This window comes from Pteropus vampyrus, unplaced genomic scaffold (genome assembly GCF_000151845.1).
Source record: "Pteropus vampyrus isolate Shadow unplaced genomic scaffold, Pvam_2.0 Scaffold137, whole genome shotgun sequence".
Lineage (NCBI taxonomy): Eukaryota > Metazoa > Chordata > Mammalia > Chiroptera > Pteropodidae > Pteropus > Pteropus vampyrus.
The window spans coordinates 400,074-424,353 of record NW_011888918.1 but is presented as its reverse complement, the minus strand read 5'-3'; the positions used below and the strand labels follow the sequence as shown (position 1 = coordinate 424,353).

Below are 24,280 nucleotides of genomic sequence, written 5' to 3'. Positions count from 1 at the left end.
TTCATCACTGTAGAGATGTGATACTATCTGTAGTATTCCATTGCCTGTCTTTTTAATTTGTAAGTTTAACCTGTTTCTTCCACTAGAGTGTAAACTGAATGAAAGTAGGGAGCTTGGCTTGGTTACTGCTGTATCCTTAGTGCTTACTACAAGGCTGGGCACACAGTATATGCTCAAAGAATATTTGTTGAATGAAAATATGATGGTATTATTTCTCTGCCTCAAATCCTTTTAGAAGTCAATGATTGTTTTAGGATGGTTTAGGCTATTAATTGCAGGAAACTAGTTTAACCCAGTATAAATAATTTAAAAAGCTATCATTTTCTTAACAAAAAGCCTTGGATTAGAGTTGGTTTTTCAATTGGTTGAGTCATTGGCTCAGCAGAGTTAGCTTTGCTATCTCTATACTCTGCTGCCCTCAGGCTGGTTCTCTCCTAATCAGAAAGTGGCTGCCAGCAGCAGTGAGCAGCATGCGCTTCCACTAGAAGTAGTAGAGACTGACTTTCTGGATCTAGTTCATCTGGGACTGTATGTTTGAGCACCTAAATGCATGGGACAAAGATAGGGGAGGATGAAAAAATTACTTCCTTTGTTGGTGAGGAGAGACAGCATGAATTGGCAAAAATTGCAAGGATATTAAGAACTTCAGAGTAAGAGAGTTTGGAGATGCCAGAATTCAGGATGATTAAAGGTTGCAGAGCTCTTTTTCTAAAGCTTTGGAGAGAGGTGAGAATTCAGCCATACATAGACGTAGGAAAATTAAATGAGGAAGACTCATTTGTTCTTTTAGGTGTCCACTTGGGCTTTTGCTCTGTTTTGCTAAGCTTCCAAACCTTAGTGCCTTAAGCAGGAGACATAAAAATGCTATAGAAAATAAAAGTAGCCCATAATCTCAGCCTTCAATTAATATCTGTTGATTTCAAAAAAAAAAGGCTATTGTTAAAAAATTTTTAGGTAGTATGGAAAGGTATACTGGGACTGAATAGTCATTCTCTCTTCTGATACATACACAGCATTGCCTCATTCCTTTCTTCAGAGATACCCATAGTTAACAGTTTTTATGATTCCTTCCAGAAAACAATTGTGCAAGTATCAGCTATGTGTGCTTATCAGCACATTCTGTTCTTCCTCATTCCTTTTCATATTTGCATAATGACCTGTTGTGTGGATATACTCATTAAATAGTACTCTATTGTGGGGGCATTTTGGTTGAGGCTAGTGTTTTGCTGTAGAAGCAGTGTGTGAACCTCTGCATATATATCAATGAGATATATTCCTATTAATGGTGAGATTTCTGGGTCAAATTATATGAACATTGAAAATTTTGATATATTGTTAAATTCTCCCTCTCCTCCTTCAAAAGGTTACAGCAGTTTTCATTCCTGCCATCACACCTCCTTTCTGAGTATCATAGTTTTTTTCATTTTTCATTTGCCCTTCTGATAGGCAATATTGTTAACTTCTGTTTTGTATTTTTGTCTGTTCAGTTAGGAGAGAAATTGAGTGTCTTATGAATTTATTGCCCATTCATGTTTCTTTTTCTGTGAACTGCCAGGTGACTGGTATCTCTGTTATATGTGAGCTTTGTAAGTGAAGGAAGTTAATTCCTTGCTGCTGTCTGGTCGTAAATATTTTTCCTTAATCTTTTATTGGTCATTTTGACTTTTTAATTTTTTTTTTTTTTTTTGCTACTCTGACTTTTATTTTTGTGGAGTTATGTATATTGAACTTTTTCTTCATGATTTTCGGTCTTCTGCTCTGAACTGACTCCTCCACCTGCTGACAGCAGTGCACACCTGATTGGGCTGTGTGATATCAACTGGGTATAGCTAGCTAGGATAAAAGTAAGGCAGCTGGACCCCAGAAACCCAGGATACTGGACATGTTAGGAGAAGCCACACATTCTTGACAGAGCTAAATCTTAATATGCCTGAGACTGTTTTATGCTTGTTGAGTGGAGTTAGACTCAGTAAGTTGGGCAGGGTGTTGAGACTAAAGCATAGAGTGGGAAATGGGGGGTGGGGTTGTATTGGCCCGCCCCACTGAGGAGATACTGTATTTGGTAAATGCCAGGTGGCCAATGAAGTAAAATGGCTTTGGTCTCTTCTTCAGCTGACTCTGAAAGGGATGAGGATGGAGAGTTAGACCAAATGGCTGTGTTTTTATGATTATAGTGAGAAATATGTGAACTTCTAAAACTCTTGGAATTTCCTGAGAGATAGAGGTGCTAGGAATCTTGCTATTTATGATAAATCCATTTCAGGTTTATCTTGAGTTTATGCTAATGAGATGACTTTTGTTTGGCCTCTGGACAACTTCAGCATGGGACTGGTTACCAGAGGAACCAACCTTGTGATTAGAAGGTTAAAGCTTTCAGCCCCATCCCTAGACCTCCAGGGAGGGGAGAGAGGCTGGAGATTGAGTTTAGTCACCATTGGCCAGTGATGTAAGCAATTATGCCCACGTAATGGAACTTCCTTAACCCCTAAATGACAGGGTTCCAAGAGCTTTTGTTTTAGTGATCACACAGAGGTGCTGGGTGGGAGGTGCACCAGTAGAGGGCATGAAAGCGCTCCGCTTTTCCCTCTTACCTTGCCCTGTGCATCTCTTCCAGTTGGCTGTTCTTAGGTGGTATCTTTTATAATAAATAGGTAATAGTAAGTAAAGTGCTTTTCTGAGTTCTGTGATTCATTCTAGCAAATTATTGAATCTGAGGAGAGGAGGTGTGGGAACACCCACTTTATAGGTCAGAATAACAGGAGGCCAGGGCTTATGTTTACAGTGGGAGTACTCTTGTAGCACTGAGCCCTTAACCTGTGGAGTCTGACACTAACTCTAGATAGGTAGCATTAGAATCAAACTGAGTTGGTAGACATCCAGTTGGTGTTCTGAGAATTGGGGAATTGGTTGTTGGTGTGGAACAACCCCACCCATTTGGTGTTAGAAGTGTTGTGAGTAAAAATAGCTCAGAAGGGCAGTCCTCCTTTCTGGGTATAATTTTGAACCTGCCTGTTTCTTCTGCTGTAGGTGAAAAGATGACAGTTGTGAAGAGTGGATGGTTGCTGCGACAAAGTAAGTACACGACCATGAGCTCCTTGGTCTGGGTTTACTGTTACCTTAGGACACATCTTTATTTCTGTTGCTGAAACAAATCTATTTAAAAACAAATAGCAAAGTCTTATTAATGTTGTTGCCCTGAGTTTCCTCTTGGAAGTTTTTAGAACTCTTTGAGCTGTTTTTCTGCACAGGGAAGTCCTTGTTAATTGCTGCACTGACAGGAACCCGGGAACAGTGGTACTCCCTGCTAGTTGCTTTTCTCACTAATATGCTTTATTATTAATGGCTTACTGGTGGCCCTGCTTGACTAACCTAGCTGGGCTGATAAATTAGCATGGAGATACTGCTTTCTTTGTGGAAAATACCTGTTTTACCTGGAGATTAAAAAGTGACTGAGATTCTGAAATGCTAGAGTCTTTAATTATAGGGATAAAGATTTGACCTAAGATTATATGTTTATCTAAAACCAAACCTTTTGTACTGTAGTCTCCCTTTATCTGTAGAGGATGTGTTCTAAAATCCCCGGTTGATGCCTAAAACCACAGATGATATCAAACGTTATATATGCTATGTTTTTTCCTATATGTATATACACTTTTATGGCTTCTCTTTGGCATATCCGAATTGCTGGCATCACTACTCTTGTGCTTTGGGGCCATTATTAATAAAATAAAGGTCACTTGAACACAAGCACCATGACAGTCAATCTGATAACCAGGACCTCAACTGAGTGACTAATGGATGAGTAGTGTCTACAGCTTGGAGATGCTGGACAAAGAGAAAGTTCATGTCTCAGGTGGAGGGAGCTATACGGTGCGAGATTTCATCACTTTCCTTAGAACAGTGTGTATTTTAAAACTTCTGAATTGTTTATTTCTGGAATTTTTTATTTAATATTTTCAGACCACAGTTAACTGAAACTGGAAAGTAAAACCACGGATAAGGAGGAACTACTATATTGTTTATTATTCAGATGTGAATTTATATTTGAGGGATACCTTCAGAACTTAGTTAAAATGTAGACTAGCAGTGAAAAGTAGATTGCATACCTTAGATGGTTTATAAAAGCTATTACTTGTAGAGCTTGTTTATGTTCTTGTTATGCAGATTTCACATATATTATGTAATTATCACAGCAGCTCTGTGCGGTAGGCACAATTATCCTAGTTACCACTTGAAGAAATTGTCTAGGTGTTGATTATGGGCAGCAAACCCGTGGTCAGACTGAGGACTGTTTCATCTCAGCATTGACTCTATTTCTCCCAGGAGACAAGCCTTCAGCCTGTCTGTTCTACTATTAGTTTTACATCCTTAGACCTGGAGCTGAGCCAAGTGTCCTTTCGAGGTCTGTGACAGTCCTGTACTAAGAATAGAATTGTGGTAATGTTGGCTTCATAACATTACAAAAGAAAGTTCTGGCATATTGTAGTCTAGCCCCAATATTTGTGTAAGTTTCCTTGTCCTTGGTTTTGTGATCTCAACCTGCCCAAAATGGCCAGGGGACATGGAAAGCCTTGCTCAGTCTTTGAGAATGTGCCTTTCTTTCTTGGCCCTTTGGATGTCATCTCGTTTTTCCTTTAGACTCTACTGCACCCTTGTTTGAGAGCAGGCTTTCCTTTGTCCACCATAACTCAGTTTAATGCTCTATCAACATTCAGTAAACAGTGACCCTTTTGACAATTTTGTGATTCCCATCAGTGCCAACCGTGATGATATATACAAAATAGATGTCCTTTAAACAGATTGTACAGACTTTTCCAATGTCCTGGTTCATGGCTGTCTCAAAAGTATGTGTTCAGAAGACTTATTCAATTTTTCCTTCTCCCTGTTTGTGGGTTGATTTTCTTTCTTTGCTAAAAGCTGAAGTTTCAATCACAATTAAATAAAAGGAGGCAAGATATATTCACTGACTTATAGAGCAGCAGAGATACATATGTAGTTACATGTATGCAAAACTGTCTCCAGGACTCCTTTTTCTGCCATTGCCACATAGACCCTTAGGGTCCAGTATCTGGACTCTAGAGAATAGCCTGATTTGGGAATTTGTAGTCAGGGCTTTGATGGCAGGTGAGACACTTGGTTAAAACTCCCCAACCTGGTGATTCCACATGTCTGTTTCTCGATGGCTCTATTTGGTAGTTACTGCACAGCTCAGGTGCTTCCAATCAAATGGATGCTGGGTGTCACTTATTTATGAGTTTGGGCAAGTGTTGTGGATGCCCCTCTTAGTAAAGAGGGTAAAAGAAATTTGGAAGGCTGACATGTCGCATGTTTGGTTGATACCAGTAGCGGATATGGGAGTGTAAGGAAAGGTATGTGGAATGGCCTTTGTGCACATTGGTCAAGAACAAGGTAGGATCTTAAAGGAATAAAAGATGTAGTAGGTAGTGAGTGTATGGATGTGAGAAGGTACAGGGGTGACTTGGAGCTAAAACTGGCCTTTTACTTTTCCCTTTTGGCTAACAAAGAAATTAGAGTTTTATAAAATTAAATATCTAGTTCGATTACAAATGAAAAGATGAATTCTCTCTGACTGATAGAGACATGTGAGGTAGTTGGGTGGATGCATGCAGGGGAAGAGTAAGGCCCTGGGCCTAAAGTCATTTTCCTGGGTGTGGTATATTCATTGTCTGAGCCTGCCTCTGCATCTGCCTCATTCAGGGATACTCTCCCATGCTGTTGGCTTTAAGTGAGGTGAATGTTAGAGAAGAGTATATGTGAAAGCTCTTCAAGAAAAAGAGAAAACATTTTTCTAAGAAACGAAGGTACTGTTATTTGTGTATAGAGATTTTACAGTTCAACATTTTCTGATCAATCTAGCAAAGTTAGATACTACTGGAAAAGTTTAGGTATATGTACTGTGTGGAAAATTAAATGTTAGACATGTTTCATTAGCTCAAAATCAAGGTTTTATTGAACTTTTTTTTTTTTAAGTTTTGGGACTTTTAAGTTGGCAATGTTCTCAGTATCTCCAGCGTGTTGCATGCAGCCCTGGTACAACTGGATATTCATGCCATTGGGGTCTATTTTCACTTTCATTTTGCTAGGCTGCTCTAGGCAGTTGTATGCAAGTATACTCATAGGGCCAGAGGAAAGTTTCCTTTGTTTCTTTTAGTGTTAATGAGGGAACATAGTCCTTGCTCTTATAGATCAAAGCCAACCTATTTTTTTTTCAGGTACTATTTTAAAGCGCTGGAAGAAGAATTGGTTTGACCTGTGGTCAGATGGTCACCTGATCTATTATGATGACCACACTCGGCAGAGTGTTGAGGATAAGGTCCATATGCCAGTGGACTGCATCAACATCCGCACAGGGCATGAATGTCGGGGTAAGAAGCTCTGTCTTGGGTCAGTTTCATCTACCCTTCCCCATTCTTGATGGGAATTGAATCCTCTGCCTCACCCATTCTGCTTTGATTAACAGACCAAGGAAAGGTTTCACGTGGGAAGAGGTAACCACAGTGAGGACCTAGACACTTAAATCATGAACCATATGGTTAGAGCAAATTAATCTTCTCATCTGAATTAGACCCACAGGTCCACATTCTGTCCTGGTTCATGGAGAAAGTGGTAGAGAACTAAGGAACCAGAGTGCTGGAAACTCCGAGAAAGATAGAACCATACTAGGCAGCATAAATTTTGTATCTCAGAAACTGGCATTCATAACAACCCCAGTCAGTTTCTTAAAATTTGTGATGTCTTGGTTTCCTGGAATTTTCTCTTATATTCATTTTAAAGGAATAGGTTTTTAGCAAGCTTCTGATAGACTTTTCTAAGTAATGGCATATGTAGACCTTCCCTGTTTGTTTTATTAGCCCCATTGCTATTTGAAATAGAGAGTCTGGTTTAGTAAGCATTGATGTTAACACTACTGTAACCATTAAACATCCTGCCCCTACATATAAGTTCTTGAAACAAAAGTCTCCATGGACCAGCTGTTGAAGTCCCTACCTAAACTAGGCTTGATGCCAGAGAGCTCAACAAGGTAGGAGTCCAAAGAGGAACACCGACTTGGAGCTCCGGTGACCAGGTTCTTGTATTATGCCGCAAGAAAGAATTCAAGGACACGACAAACAGCAAGCAGGAAAGTGCAAATTTTATTAAAGTAGAAGTACATACTTAAAAGAAAAGTTGGCAAAATTGGAGAGCGAGTTACCTCAAGCTGTCTGTTTTCTTGGGAGTTGGGGTGGCAGAGGTGGTACTTGTAATTTAGGTGCTATAAAGATATGATTAGCCAAAGCTGAACAAAAGATAAGGGAAAGACTCTGGGAGCCTTATCCTGGAGGAGAGGGGATGTCCCGGGGCAGCTATCTCCAACCCCCAGGCCACATATCGGTACCAGTCCATGGCCTGTTAGGAACCGGTCCACACGGTAGGAGGTAAGCAGCTGGCAAGCCAGCGAAGCTTCATCTGTATTTGCAGCCACTCCCCAGCACTAGCATCACTGCCTCAGCTCCATCTCAGATCATCAGGCATTAGATTCTCATAGGAGCACTGGTCCCTGGTGCCAGAAAGGTTGGGGACCGCTGTCCCAAGGCTATCCATCTTGCCTCCTGGTTCTAGCTTGTTTCTCATGCCACCTGGAAGGGAGAGGGTAGCTCAAGGCCATCTATCCTGTTTCCTGGCCTGTTTCTCACGGAGTCAAAACAGGGAGAAGTCTGAGTAAGGGACAAAGGAAAAATTCTGGGGCCATATCTTAGAGGGGACGGGGAAACATCAGTAAGCTAACTCTCTTGCTTCAGGCTCAAGTATCATCACAATTCTTATTTTTTGGTGTACAGAGATACTTTAAAAATCTGATTTTTACTTTTAAAGCAGTGATCTAATTTGATGCTTCCTGTGAGTAAAAACAGTAAATATTCTGTTATTTTATGCTTTATAACATTTTTCATTGTGTGCGGCTTATTCTTCTAATGTCTGGGCTATTCTGTACATCTCTGTATGTGCATTGTTCTCTAGAAGAGGCCTACTTGTTCTCCCTGTAGGAAGTTTAATTAAAATGGAGCTGTGATTCATGTGTTTGGTTCTGTAGAGCAGAACAAAATGTTTTATAATTGGAATGTTCTGAATTACTGGTCCTTTGCCCTTCTGAACTGTAAGAAGAAATCCTTAAAAAAACCTATTTAAATATTTCTGTATTCTATTTATTTTTTATAGATATTCAGCCTCCAGATGGGAAGCCAAAAGACTGCATGCTGCAAATTGTTTGCCGAGATGGAAAAACTATCAGTCTTTGTGCAGAAAGCATGGATGATTGTTTGTAAGTTTTTTTAAGTGTTTAATTTAAAACATATTTTCTGCTTTATTTTCCATTTATCAGGAAGGGAAAAGAATGAAAGTAGAGTTTTCCTCAGGCCTCAGAATAAGTGACTCAGAGGATGTGTGAAAGAAATGTAATGGAGTCTTATTCCATTTCTTATAACTTTGATCCTGGTTTCTGCCTCTCCAGAGCTGCCCAAACAGGATCCCAACTTATTAAGAATGGCAGAAAGTATTAACATACAGTCACTTTGTACTTTTTTTTTCATTGCTGGATGCACATTGGGTAATGGATATAATTGAATGGGTTTTTTAATCTTGTTCTTTTTTATGTAACTGTATTTTATTTTATTTATTTTGTAACTGTCTTTTTAAAAGGCATTAAATCTGTATTATGGAGCCTTCTTCCTTTGATGGCTTTTACTCCTTTCTGCCATCTCTGACAAAGGGATGCGGAGCTGCAAGGAATAAAACTCAACTTTATTAATTCTCAGCCTGTTAACATTGGCATTGATGTTGGATCAGAACCTTGAAAACACTGATTGACATTTGGGGAGAATAATTTTTTTTTTCTATTCACTCTGTACTACTACCATGTGTTAATTCTGGATGTTGTGAGTTCACTAACAGATGCTATTATAATATTCATATACATTAAAATATATATACATGGCATTTTCATAAAATCTAGTAGACCAGTTTGTCAGAGTGCCTGCCCCTGCATTTCACATACATGTTCATCTTCAATATAAGCATTCTATGTTAAACTCTAGCGTTTATTTTAAATTTCAGATGTTGCTTCTTTCTTTCACTCTTGTGATTTATATTAATGAATCTTAAATGATAATTTCTGGAAGAGATATGGCTTTTCTAAAGACTAGAGGAGAAATGACCATATGTCAAACCAATTCAGTACTTTTTTATGAACTGGAACTGTATTACCATTTAATAATTTATGTTGTCAATGAGAAGAAACACTGAATATCTGAAAATATTAGAAAGATTTTTATTTAAGGCCTTCCTGAGGACTATATAGCCTGAAAGCAGAGCTTCAAGAAGCCTTGAAACAGTGCTCTAACTTTGGAAAAGTGAAGGTTGCTTAAATAGAGGAATAAGCAAAAAGTACATCTGGTGTCAGAAGTTTCCATGATTAACAGTTTTACATCGAATAAATGGAATGTGCAAGAAAGCTAAGGTTGGCTCATTGTGTCCCCTGGCATCAGGAAGTCTGAGGATAGGGTCTAGTAAGAATTAAACTGCTTCAGAACTCCTTGAGGTGAATTTTTATCAGGATGTAGAAAGAACAGGCACTGTTTTCTATAATCATTGACCTTTAGTGTTGAAAACTGTAGAAGATATAATATGTGCTTACTCCCATGGTTTGTGCCTTGGTGAGGAATTTTAGGGAGGTTCATTGTTATCTCTTGGTTACTGATTAAGTCAGAGAAGCTGAAGCACCCTTTCTTTTCTCAAAGCTTATGTATATTGAATACTTAACTCTGCACTAGACACTGTTTTAATTGCTTAACATATGTTATTTAATCCTTACCATGTCTTATAAGGTGGGTACTATTCCTATTGTTACAAGAAATTGAGGCATAGTGAGGTTAAGTAACTTCCTGTATCAGTTTTTTGATGCCCCTGTAGTAAATTATCATAGGCTTAGTGACTTCAAACAATATCAATTTACGATTAAATTTCTGGAGGTCAGAAGTCCAATAGGGGTCTCCCTGGGTCTTAGAGTAGGGCTCTGTCCTTTCTGGAGGCTCTGGTGAGGGTCTGTTTCTTGCCTTTTCCAGCTTCTAGAGATTGCTTACATTCCTTGGGTTCTGGGCTGTGCCCTTCTCATGCCATCATCTCTTTGGTTCTCTGCAGCTGCAGAAAGTTATGCGCTTTTAAGGACTCATGAATAGTTTGGGTCAACCTGGATAATCCAGGAAAATGTCCTGATCTCAAGGTCCTTAACCTTAATTATAGCTGCAGAGTCCCTTTGCCCTGTGATGTAACACAGTCACAGGTTCCGGGGATTAGGACATGGATATCTTTGTGAGGAGGGGACATAATTTTGCTTACCATACTTCCCAAGGTTTTAGAGCTAGGAGACTAGACTCAGATTTGAACCTTGTCTCCCGAGTCCTTTGTCCCTAACTGCTCTGTTCTACTCTATGCCAAGATGTCATGTATATGAAATGTTCATAAGTAGTAGTGGAAAAAATATCTGAAACTAAAATTTTAGAGTATTTTAACAAAGTGTGAGAGGTTTTGACATAGAAGAGGGAGAAGTAGTAAAACTATGTTGAAGGACTTACCTTGTTTTGCCTGGAAAAAGTCAGATGAGGCTGACTTTTTCTTAACCTATATGGGAAAATGGAGGTTTATATATGTGTCTAATTTTAAGTACATGTTAGGGAAGATAGCAATGGAAGATAAAAAGCTAGAAGATAAAAAGTTAGAAGAATAAAAAGGAATAGAAAACATTCCTCATAAAAAAATAAAATAGCAGGAAAACTTAATGCGTGACAGGAAATGAACTAAACCAATTAAACCAATGATATTGATGCTTGCGGTAAATATGAATTGGTTAAATTAATCTTAAAAAGAATAAGACCTTGCTGGACTGAAGGTGTTTCCTTGCTGCGGCAGTGTATGAACTGTGGCAGTGTACGAACTGCGGCAGTTCAGTTCATGGCAGGACAGGCAGTTAGAAAGTTTGTTCCTCTCTTTGATTAAGTATTACTTGAAAGGAGTGCTGCCAAAACTAGCCAAAGAAGACATTATGCTTCCAGAAAAACTTCAGGAAAAGTATTGCAAGCAACATTAGTAGCTGTTGGATCGGGCTCTAAAGGATAGGGTGGGGAGATTCAACCAGTTAGCATGAATCTCTCCAGAATATGGAGGCAAAGTTGTTCTAGATGACAAAGATTATTTCTTATTTAGAGATGGTGACATTCTTGGAAAGTATGTAGATGGAAATAAATCATATTCAAATCACATCTCATGAAGAGTATATATAATTTCCACATCTCTTTCATATATATAATTTCCATGTCTCTTTTATAATTAATTATATCTAAATTAAAAAAATAAAAATAGACTAGGATCTGAGATTGGGCACGAAATACAAAGTCTAGTACAAATTCTGTTGATAGGCACACTTGAAATAAAATGACACAGAAAGGTAAAAAAGTGAAGAATAGGAAACTGTTAGTTTCATGTGGCCGCTGTAACAAAGTGCCACAAACTGGGTGACTTAAAACAACAGAAATTTATTCTCTCACAGTTCTGGAAGCTAGAAGTCTGAAATCAATATGTCAGCAACTTAAAACAACAGAAATTTATTTCTCTCACAGTTCTGGAAGCTAGAAGTCTGAAATCAATATGTCAGCAGAGCCATGCTTCTTCTGAGTCTCTGGGTAGGATCCCTCCTTGCCTCTTTCCTGTGATCCTTGGTGTTTCTTGGCTTGCAGTTGCATCATTCCAATCTCTGCCTCTATTGTAACATGGCATTATCCCTGTGTGTCTGTGTCTAAATTTCCTCTTCTTATAAGGATACCATTGATATTAGAGTAAGGACCCACCTTAATTCAGTATGACCTCATCTTAATTTGATTCCATCTGCAAAAACCTATTTCTAAATAATTTACAGGACTAGGGATCAGGAGTTGATCTTTTGTCAGGAGACACAGTTCAGCCCATAACAGAGACCACTGAGTAAAAATGTTGAAATGGATCCAGATCTATTTTCTCAACTACCTAGTGAAATGAATGGAAAATATTTTAGCAGCAATAGCCAAATAAAGAAATTCAACTTAAAGCACAGACTACAGAGAATGACAGCCAAAGAAAGAATTATAAAATTCTGTTGAGATGTATCACTGTTTTTAACCTCCCCCAACTCCCAGAAGCAGTAACAAGATGAGTTAATTAAATCTTGCAATTTTTGGTAATACTCTGCAGTCTTGAGGGATGCTGAGATTAAGGGAGTAATGTACTTTTTTGAAAAGCTAAGGAAAACCCTTTGAGAATATGATATCCTTGGGCCCTCAGCAAAAACTGGAAGATTCCCCAGGGGTTGTCATTCCAGAGCACTAGAAGGCATTGAAGCTCACAGGAGTAAGATAATTCTCTGGTTGGTTTGCATGAGACAGTCAAAGGAATATGCTCAGAGGGGTATAGAACCCAGATTTTTCAGAACACACTTACTCAGTCCCACAAGAAAATTTCTTTTCTCTCATCCTTATGCCCTCAGGTTATAGAAACATGATTGAGGGTAACATCTTTGTCACCAAACCTGTTGCTAGAGTCGAGTGAGCTGGGGCTACCAATTGATGCCAGACTAGGTAGAGAGAATGTCAAGAAAATATGCCACATACCAAGTCAGAGCAAAGAGAAGTTTTGGATATCACTTCCCATGTTAAACATGAGAATTAGCTTGGCAGATATGCAAATATAAAGGAAAAATAAAAGGAAAACGCAAGTCTCAGATAGAGCTTCTAGTCTGTAGTAAAATAAAACCTAAGAAATAAGTGGATTTTCCAAAATGCTTTTTTGGCTGCCATATTTAAAATTATAATTCACATTGCACCATATACACACATACATGCTTACCATCTAACCAACTGTTTATCTTGTTTTTCATCTCCTTTCATTAGAACTTAAACTGCATGAGAGTAGGTATTTATGTTTCTTTTGTGCCCTTTTGCATTTCTATAGCCAAGAAGGTCTGTCATGGGGTATACATTACTGTTAATTTTATAATCTAATGTAAAAGAGTAAATTTTATACCCCTTTCCTGAGGTACAAGCTCAACTGAAAACAATTGCTGGCATGGAGGAAAGACTTGACATACTTTTAGTGACTGCAGGGGAAAAAGGTCAAAGAATTTACAGAAAAGATCAGATCTATGTTAGAAAGACTAAAAGAGTTTATGAGAAAGATTATCGATGTCTGGAAAGAATACAGCACAAAAAGGTAGATAGTAATTTAATGCAAGGCATTTTGTGAAATTCTAGAACTAAATTTGCAGAGGAAATGCCATACTAAACTCTCCCACCTGAAACAGTAACAACAAAAAAATCCAGATACAATATGTGAACAATCCAATATGATACCCTCTAACAAAATTTAAAAAGCTTTTAACTCAAAATTATAGGAAAATGACAATAAAATGTAAAAGGAACTGATAAAGAGAAATGGGGAGTAAGTAAGAAAGGTGAAGGGATGAAGGAGGGAGGGAGAGCAGAAAATTCATGAGAGTGAAGATTTAGGTATCTAGTTTTTGTGATCATGCAGGGGAAAGTGATCATGTAGGAATAGAATTTGTTCCAACCTTTTTCCAGGGCCATTGGCAGTACCACTGAAATAAATTGTATTAGTATCTCTTGACCCAGCTGTTTCACTCTTTGGAATGTGTCTTTAGAATTGTTTACATAAGGATACAGATGTAATAAGGATGCTAACAGATGCATTATTTTTATGTATGTGCATGAAAACCCAAACCCAAAGCTAACATCATCTTCAACAGTGAAAGACTGAAAACCTTTCCTCTGAGAACAGAAACAAGACATGAGTGCCTGATCTCACCACTTTTATTCAACATAGTGCTGGAAGTCTTAGCCAGAGCATCAGGCAAGAAAAGCAAATAAGATATCCAATTCAGTTCCCTTTATGGGAAGGGAGGAAATATAATTGTCTCTATTTACAGATGATATCATATATATGTATATATATATATGAAACTCTAAAGATTCTACCAGAAATTCTTAGAACTAATAAATTGAGTAAAGCTGCAGGACACAAAATCAACATACTCAGGAATAAATTTAATCAAGAAGGTGAAAGGTCTACACTGAAAATTACAAGATACTGGCGAAAGAAATTGAAGAAGATAGAAACAACTGGAAAGATGTCCCATGTTCGTGGATTGGAATAATTAATATGGTTACAATGTCCATACTAACCAAAGCCTCTGTAGATTCAATGCAATTCCTATTAAAATTTCAATGGCATTTTTCGCAGAAATAGAAAAAACAATCCTAAAATTAGTGTGGAATTACAAAAGACCCCAAACAGCGAAAACGATCTTGAGAAAAAACAAAGCCAGAGAGATCCACTTCCTGATTTCAGACTTTTATTACAAAGCTGTAGTAATTAAAACATTATGGTTTTGGCATAAAAATAGACACATAGACCGATGGAACAGAATCGAGAGCCCAAAAATACACATATGTGTATATGATCAACTAATATTTGACAAGGGAACCAAGAATGCTCAATAGGGAAAGGATAATCTCTTCAATAAGTGGTGTTGGGAAAACTGGATATTCACATGCAAAATAATGAAATTGGACCTATATTTTAGGCCACTCATGAAAATAAACTTGAAATGGAATAAAGACTTAACCGTAAGACCCTAAACTGTAAAACTATTAGAAGAAAACATTAGGGAGGAAGGTCTTTGTCATTAGTCTTGGCAGTGATTTTTTGGATATAACACCAAAAGCATGAGCAACAAAAGCAAAAGTAAACAAGCAGAACTACATCGAAATAAAAAGCCGCAGCACAGCAAAAGAAACAATTAGAAAAATGAAAAAATATCTACAGAATGGGAAAAAATTTGTAAATTATGTGATGAGGGGTTAATATCCAAAATATTTAAGGAACTCGTACAACTCCGTAGCAAAAAACAGTCCAATTTAAAAATGAACAAAGGACTTGAATAGATGTTTTTCAGAAGAAGACAAGTACACATAAAGGTGCTTGCCATCACTAATTATCAGGGAAATGCAAATCAGAACCATGGTGAGATCACCTTATACCTCATAGAATGGCTATTTTCAAAAGACAAAAGATAAGTGTTGGTGAAGATGTAGAGAAATGGGAACTCTGGTGCATTGTTGGTGAGAATGTAAAGTGAGCATGTAAATTATGGTGGTTCCTCTAAAAAAGACTAAAAATAGAACTACCATATGATCCAGCAATCCCATCTGGGTATATGTCCAAAGGAAATCAGATTATTATCTCAAATAGATATTTGCACCCCTGTGTTCATTACAGCATTATTCACTGTAGCCAAGACATGGAAACAACCTAAGTGTCTGGTCATGGTGTATATACACACACAATGGAATATTCTTTCATTCCAGCAATTAAAAAGAAGGAGATCCTGCTTTTTGCAACAGGATGGATGAAACTTGAGGGCATTATGTTTAGTGAAATAAGTCAGAGGAAGACAAATATTGTATGTTCTCATTTATATGTAAAATCTAAAAGAGCTGAACTCATAGAAGTAGAGAGTAGAATGGTGGTTGCCCGGGGCTGGGAGTTATGGGACATGGGGACATATTGGTCAAAGAGTACAAACTTATAGCTATAAGATGAGTTTCTGGGCATCTAATGTATAGCATGGAGACTACAATTTACAGTGCTATATTATATACTTGAAAATTAAGAGAGTATATCTTAAATGTTATCACCAGAAAAAAAAATTATGTGAAGGGATGGAGGTGTTAACTTATTGTGGTAATCATTTCACAATGTATGTATATCATGATCACATTGTACACCTTAAACTTAGGTATGTTGTATGTCAGTTTCTTAAGCTGGCAAAAAAACAAAAAAAACCAGCATTATTATTTTTTAAAATAAATGTATTGGGGTGACATTGGTTAATAAAATTATATAGGTTTCAAGTGTACAGCTCAGTAATACATCATCTGTATATTGTATCATGTGTTTACCAACCAAAATCAAATCTTCCATCACCATATATTTGACCCCCTTTACCCTTATCTACCTCTCTCTCTCCCCGTTCCCCTGCAGGTAACCACTAAACTTGTCTGTGTCTGTGAGTTTTTGTCTTGTTTGTTTGTTGCTTTCAGTTTTATATTTCACACGAGTGAGATCATATGGTTCTCAGCTTTTTCTGTTTGACTTTTTTTGCTTAGCTTGATAATCTTAGGAGCTATCAGTGTCGCAAATGTCAATATTTCATCTTATGGTTGAGTAATATTCCATTGTATATATGCACCACATCTTCTTTATCCAGTCATCTATCAAGGGACATTTTGGTTGTTTCCATGTCTTAGCTGCCGTGAATAGTGCTGCAGTGAACGCTGGAGTGCGTATATCTTTATGGATAAATGTTTTCAAATTTTGGGGGTAGATACCCAGAAGAGGGACTGCTGGATCACATAGTAATTTTATTCTTAATTTCTTGAGGAACCTCCATACCGTTTTCCATCATAGCTATGCCAATTTACATTTCCACCAGTAGTGTATGAGAGTTCATTTTCCCTGACAACCTCTCCACCACTTGTTATTACTCGTCTTGTTGATAATAGCCGTTCTTACAGGTGTGAGGTGGTATCCCATTGTGATTTGGATTTACATTTCCCTAATAGCTGGTGAAGTTGAGCATCTTTCCCTATGTCTGTTGGCCATTTGTATGTCTTGGGAGACGTGTCTGTTCAGGTCCTCTGCCCATTTTTTAATTGGATTTTTTTTGTTGTGGTTGTTATTGTTGAGTTGTATGAGTTCTTTGTATATTTTGGATATTAGCCCCTTATTGGAGGCATTGTTTGCAAGTATCTCCCATTTGGGTTGCCTTATTGTTTTGTTGATGGTTTCTTTTGCTTCGCAGAAGCTTTTTAGTTTGGTATAGTCTCATTCATTTACTTTTGTTTTTACTTCCCTTGCCTTTGAGGTCAAATTCATAAAATCTTCTCTAAATCTAAGGTCCATGAGTTTAGTACTTATGTTTTCTTCTATACAATTTATCGTTTCAGGTCTTAGTATATATAAAACTTTGGTCTACTTTGAGTTAATTTTGGTATATGCTGACAGAAAGCAGTTTTGTTTCATTCTTTTGCATGTGGCTTTCTAATTTTCCCACTATTTTCCCATTTATTGAAGAGACTTTGTTTTTCTCCATTGTATGTTTTTGGCTCCTTTGTCGAAAATTATTTGCCCATATATATGTGGGTTTATTTCTGGGCTCTCAATTCTGTTTCATTGGTTAGTGTGTCTTTTTTTTTTTCTTCTACCAATACTTACTAGCATTAATTTTAACTGCAAAAAATTGCCTAGTCTGTATCTCATATCATGAAACATTATGTAGCCATTAAAAATGAAGTAGATCTGTGTGTATGACATGAACTAATAAAACAAGTTGCTGTATAATTAAGTATGGTATGCTTTACATTTATTAAGAAGTAAAGCAAGCTGTGTAGTATAGATTATGCTATACATATTATATATAATATATAATATAGATATATTTTTCACATGTTATATATTTCTAGTGCATGTCTCAAATAAGTTGATCATGTGGATCTTGGGTCAAGGACTGAACAGCTATTTTCAAAAACAACCTTTCTCAGAAATTCTGATGCCAACATATATTTGAGAATTAGTAAGATATATTTTGGATTGCCACAAATAAAGTACCCCTTTCTCTTTTCTCCAGGGCCTGGAAATTTACACTCCAGGATTCCAGGACTAACACAGTAAGTTGATAATGGCAACCACCAGTCGTGTTTTCATGGTCTTGCTATAACAAATAGGAGAATAGAAGATTAGGAAAGGGAAATGGGGAAGATGGGCATCTTGGCCATCCAGCCATTGATGAGCCAGCAGAACTGGGCAGGGTGCCTTTCCCTGACAGTGAGCAAACTAGACTTTGCCAAATATTTTGGCATGAGGAGCCCTTCTAACAGAGGCACACTGATTCCATTGTTTTTTTGTTTTTTTGTTTTTTTCTAAAAAAATGTTTGTATTGCACAAAGATTTATAACACTTTGAATTCTGCTGTGGTTCACAGAGAAGGCCCAGAAAGGAACACAGGGTCTTTTTTATGCATCCCATCTCAGCCTTGTGAAACAAACATGTCTGGGACTTGTACTTGCCTCTAGTTCTGCTTCTGACCTTAAGAGGTTGCTGAAATAGTCAACTCCATTTGTAAAGACTAATAATGTCATCTTTGTGTCTGTCAGGGAATCAAGGCAACTTCTCTGCCATCAACATTATTATTCTTCAGATAGGATTTTAGTTTTTTTCTTTTTTCTCTTTAGGAAGAAAAAAAAAGGTTGATGGAACTTATAAAAGAATTTGTACAGGTGGAAAGAGAAAATAAAAAAGACTACTATACAAATGTCATTGTTTCCTACTCTTGTTAGCCCAAGACATTTCTCCCTCAAATTTACTCTATGGTTACCTTTTCTTTCATGAACATCCTTTTTTTGGATGAAATTAGTACTAATGATCCATATAGTTAGGGGCAAGATGCCAAGATGATTCTTTTTATGGATTTTAAAAAAATAATGCATATAATTTTCTTTTTTTCCATTGGTAAGTAATTTAAAGAAGGATTTTTTTAAATGCAAAAAACATACTGTGTGTACAGTGTATCTTTGCTACATTTCAGATTATAGGATTTTTATTTGTGAAGGGTTGAGAGTGGTGTAACATTTTTTAAAAGGCCTGGGTAATAGTGGAAGCTCTGTGGCCTTTTTGGGCCTGAGAACTCTGCTCCTGCCATGTACTGGTGGCTGAGGATGACCACTTCCTCCTGAATTAAAGAACACCAGAATGCAGGGTGGTGAAGTGGGGAGGGATATTCCTTCTGCCATTCACTGCTTCTCAGAGAGCTGTTGTATTTGCTGTTCAAAGATTAAATTTTTGGCTATAAATAAAAAAGATATATATAAATCATAAAGGCCTATAGTTGTTCTGTGGTGACTCTCTTTTATACCTTCTCTCCTCTTAATAGGCTTATGTTGGCTCAAAAGTCACGTATGATGACACAGCTGTGGCTTCTTCCCCACCTCCTTATACAGCCTATGTGGCACCAAACCCTGAGGTAGGAGCAAATCTTCACATTATAGAATGTAAATGAGGAGAAGTTGTAGTCTCTGTTCTACTGTCCTTTTAAAAAATAATAAAAATTGAGGGAGATCTTTGGAAACATGGCAGAGTAAGAGACATCCTCAGATCTCTCCCCTTGAAACAACAATAAGCTGAACTTCTAAAACTCAACAAAAGACACCCGAACTGCACACCAGCATGTCAGAATGTGGTATCTGTGCATAAGAACTCCAGGTGTTGGGCGGTGGACTGGTAGTAATAAGGAAGCTGCCTCTCTCAGCCACTGGAGCTCCCTGCAGGAGGAGGGGGAGGAAAGAAGGAGTGTCGAGTTCCTGCAGCGAGTTCCCTGAACATTCCTGCCTGGGATAGTTGTGGCTGCAGGGCCCAGTCATCAGGGCAGAAAGCAGAAAAGTGGGACAGGACTGCAGAGGAACAACAGCTGATTTTTGCCGACTGCGGTTGTAAAACTGAAGCTGAGCCGCAGCCCCATTCCCAATCCCAAACCCAGAGGTTCTCTTTCCCCATATTGTCTGAAACCCATCACCGCAGAGCCCCAGGGGAACTGGAGCAAACACTGCCGAAACTGTCACTGATATTGACAGGGACTGAAACTTAAGGCAGCGAGCGTAATTAAATATTGACAAGAAAATGTAAAAATCCTTGTTAAGACTTTATGTAAAGCAGGGATCCAAAAGGCTTAGACGCCACCTACTGGAAACCAAAAGAAAAGCACCTTCTTTGCAACAGGCTAAAGAGAGACATTTATATAATAAATCTTCTTTCTGGAAAAATAGCAGAATGCTCTTTCATTAATCCTCAGGTGGTGAAATAGTCCATTAAACACCATGAACAACTAGGGTGACAAGACATCTGAGAAAGAAAGAGAAAAATCATCAGAAAATAAGCTTACAGACATAGAAATATGCAACTTAAATGACAGAATTCAGGATGGTACTTCTGAAAAAACAAAATGAGATCCAAAAAAATTCTTATCACCAATTTCAGGAATTGAAATAAAAACTCGATGAGCAGAGCACGGACATTGAAACCCTCAAAAAGAACCAAATAGAACTTCTGGAGATGAAGAACACACTGCAAGAGTTGAAAAATAAAATATCAAGCTTAGGAAATAGAGTTGACCAAATGGAGGAAAGGATCAGTGTTATTGAAGACAGAAATCTAGAAATAAATCAGAAGGAAGAAGAAATCGAAGAATGAAAAATAATGAAAAACATTCAAGAACTAGCTGATACCATCGGGAGAGGAAACAAATTGGCATTATCAAAGGCGAGGAAAAGGAACAGGGATTAGAAAGCATTTTCAGTTAAATAGTTGACGAGAATTTCCCAAATCTAAGCAATGAGCTTGGAGCTTGGAATTCAAAAAGTCAGCAGAACACCCAATTATCTTAACCCCAGAATGCCTTCATCAAGACACATTGTATTAAAATTATCAAAAATCAGTGACAAAGATAGAATTCTTAATGCTGTCAGGGAGAAAAAAATGGTTACTTATAAAGGAAAAACCATTAGATTATCCTCGGACTTAGTGCAAACCTTACAAGCTAGAAAGGAATAGAATGAAATATTTAAACTATTAAGTGAAAGAAACTACTAGCCTAGACTAATGTATCTAGCTAAGCTTTCCTTTAGATATGAATGAAAAATTAAGAGTTTTCCAGAAGTAGAAAAATTGAGAGAATTCTCCACTACGAGGCCTGCACTATAGGAAGTATTGAAAGGGGTCAGTTCACCTGAAACAAAATGACAAAAAAATAATACATAATTAGGAGAAAAGTGACTATAGGGTAAATAGAAGCAGAGGAGTGCAACTTTTACTAAGAACAGGGCATTATAAGCTTAATGAGAAAAGAATTGTTATGACAAGATAGTAATGAATGTTCATCATACATAGGAACAAATTGAGAGAACAATGACTGAAAAAGGGTATTCAAAGATTCACATTTGTAAAGAGGAGTAGAGATAAGGCATGTACAGAAGAAAATGGACAACTATATATAACTGTCCTTTACATATTCATAATGGTAACCACACACCAAAGATTTAGAACTGTTGTATATAACGTGAAACAAGGACCAGAGAGAAAACCCAGAAAAGCCAACCAAAATAAATCAGAAACACAAGGAGAAGGAAGCAATGGAAACACCGAGCTACCACAAAGCAAAACATAAAATGGCTATAAGAAGACCTCATATTTCAATAATTACCCTAAATGGCTGAACTCACCAATAAAAGGCAAAGAGTTGCAGAATGGATCAGAAAACAAAACCCAACTATATGCTGCCTTCAGGAGACACATCTCAGCTCCAAAGACAAATATAGACTCAAAGTGAAAGGGTGGAAAATGATATTTCAAGCAAATGGCATTCAGAGAAAAGCGAGAGTAGTGGTATGAATATCAGACGGAATAGACTTCTAAATAAAGTTAAAGATACTGAGGGACACTTCATAATGAGAAAGGGAATCATGCACCAAGAAGACATAATACTTATTAATATCTATGTTCCCAATCCCAGAGCCGCAAAATATGTAAAGCAATTACTAACAGAACTAAAGAGAGAACAGACAAAACACTGTCATAGTAGGGGACCTAAATACCGCACTGTTGGATATGGACAGATCATCCAATCTGAAAATAAGGAAATAACATCCTTAAATGACACATTAGACCAACTGGACATAATTGATATTTACAGAGCCTTTCATCCCAGAACAGCTGCTTAGCCATTCTTCTTTAGTGCACGTGGAACATTCCCAAGAATCGAATACATATTAGACACAGAGATAGCCTCAACAAATATAAGAGGGTTGAAATTATACCAACCATATTCTCTGATCATAATGCTTTGAACTAGAGATCAACTACAGAAAGAAATCAGGAAGAACCACAAATACATGGAGATTAAACATTCTACTGAAGAATAACTGGGTCAGAGAATAAATAAAAAGAGATCAAGAGATACATAGAAATGAATGATAATGATAGTACAACATATCAAAACTTTTGGGATATGGCAAAAGCGGTCATAAGAGGAAAGTTCATATCATTACAGGCCTGCCTACCTCCGAAAACAAGAACTAGCCTAAATAAACAATGTGACGCTTCATCTTAAAAATCTGGAAAAGGAAGAACAAATGAGGCCTAAAGTTAGCAGAAGGAAAAAAATAATCAAAATTAGAGCAGAAATTCGAGCAGAAATAAATGAGATTGAAAATGTAAACACTATAGAAAAAAGCAACAAAGAGCTGGTTCTTTGAGAAGGTTAATAAAATTGACAACCTCCTGGCTAGACTCACTAAAGAACAAAAAGAAAAGGCACAGATAAAGTTAGGGATGAAGAGGGGGAAATTACGACTGACACCACAGAAACACAAAGGATCATACTTGAATACTATGAAAAAGTATATAATACCCAATTTAATAACCTAGAAAAAATGGAACACTACTTAGAAAATACAACTTTCCTAGACTGAATCAAGAAGAACTTGAAAATCTAATTAGATCGATCAGCAGTATGGAAATTGAAACAATCATCAAAAACTTACCAAAAAGTAAAAGTCCAGGACCAGATGGCTTCACCAGTGAATTCTGTCAAACATTCAAAGAAGATTTAATACCTATTCTCCTCAAACTCTTCCAAAAAATCGAAGAGGTGGCAATACTTCCCAACACATTTTATGAGGTCAATATTACTCTGATTCCAAAACGTGGTAAAGATAACACAAAAAAAGAAAACTACAGACCGGTATCTTTCATGGACACAGATGCAAAAATCGTAAATAAGATACTAGCGAACCGAATACAGCAACCTATTGAAAAGATTATGCACTACGATCAAGTGGGCTTTATCCCAGGGGCACAGGGATGGTTCAACATACGCAAATCAATTAATGTGATACACCACACAAACAAATTAAAAAATAATCATATTTTATACCAGATGCGGAAAAAGCCTTTGAGAAGATACAACATCCAAAATATACAAAGAACTTGAACAACTCAATAGCAACAAAAATTAAATGATCCAATCGAAAAATAGGCAGAGGACCTGAACAGACACTTCTCCCTAGAGGACATACAAATGGGCAACAAATACATGAAAAGATGCTCAATACCACTAGCTATTAGGGAAATGCTAATCAAAACAACAATGAGGTACCATCTCACACCTGTTAGCTATAATCAACAGGACAAGTACTAACAATTGTTGGAGAGGATGTGGAGAAAAAGGAACCCTATACAGTGCTGGTGGGACTACAAATTGGTACAACCACTACGGAAAACAGTATGGAGTTTCTTCAAAAAACTAACAGTTGATCTACCATATGATCCAGCAATCCCTCTGATGAGTATTTACCCCAAAGACTTGAAAACCCATATCTAAAAAGATATTTGCACCTCAATGTTCATAGCTGCATTATTCTCAGTGGCCAGGACATGGAAGCAACTGAAGTGTCCTACTATAGACGACTGGCTAAAGAAGCTGTGGTACATATATACAATGGAATATTACTCAGCCATAAGAAGAGATGAAATACTGCCGTTTGCGACAACATGGATGGACCTCGAGATAATCATGCTAAGTGAAATAAGCCAGACAGAAAAATTTGAAGATCACGTGATATTATTTATATGTGGGATATACACCTAAAAGCAACAAATGAGCAAGACAAACAAGTAGAGACTCATGAGCATGGACTATAGGCTAGTGGTTACCACACACACCAAAATTAACTCAAAATTGATTGAGTACTACATACTGAGTAGTGGTTACTATTGGGTGCTGGTGGAGGGGGTAGGTAGATGTGGTAAAGGAAGTCAAATATAGGGTTTAGGGATAAGGTGAAGTGGGTAAAGGGGATCAAATATCTGGTAGGTGAAGAAAATGGACTTTGGGTGGTAAACAATAGAATATACAGGTGTCAAATGATAATGTACACCTGAAAATTATATAATTGTGTTAACCAATGTTACCCCAATAAACTTAATTAAAAATTAAATTTAAAAAATAATAAAAATAATAAGTTAAAAGAAAAAACAGTTTGAGGCAGTATCAGAGAAATTAGAAATGCACTCTAAA

General features: G+C 37.3%; 1 protein-coding gene and 1 pseudogene across 6 annotated transcripts in view; both read left to right on the top strand.

Annotated features, from left to right (window-relative positions):
• The window catches only part of PLEKHB2 (pleckstrin homology domain containing B2), a 51,713-nt gene that overhangs the window by 8,049 nt on the left and 19,384 nt on the right, over positions 1 to 24,280 (top strand). For 5 of the 6 annotated variants that reach the window (XM_011367732.2, XM_011367728.2, XM_011367733.2 and 2 more), the window contains 5 exons: positions 3,028 to 3,072; positions 6,234 to 6,386; positions 8,215 to 8,317; positions 17,783 to 17,822; positions 19,085 to 19,174. In XM_011367732.2, coding sequence (XP_011366034.1) covers positions 3,036 to 3,072; positions 6,234 to 6,386; positions 8,215 to 8,317; positions 17,783 to 17,822; positions 19,085 to 19,174 — 423 coding nt within the window. In that variant the 5' untranslated portion in view covers positions 3,028 to 3,035. The remainder of the gene's footprint in view (positions 1 to 3,027; positions 3,073 to 6,233; positions 6,387 to 8,214; positions 8,318 to 17,782; positions 17,823 to 19,084; positions 19,175 to 24,280) is intronic. The other variant, XM_011367730.2, reaches the window with a different exon arrangement.
• Positions 11,002 to 11,317, top strand: LOC105297286 (annotated as a pseudogene).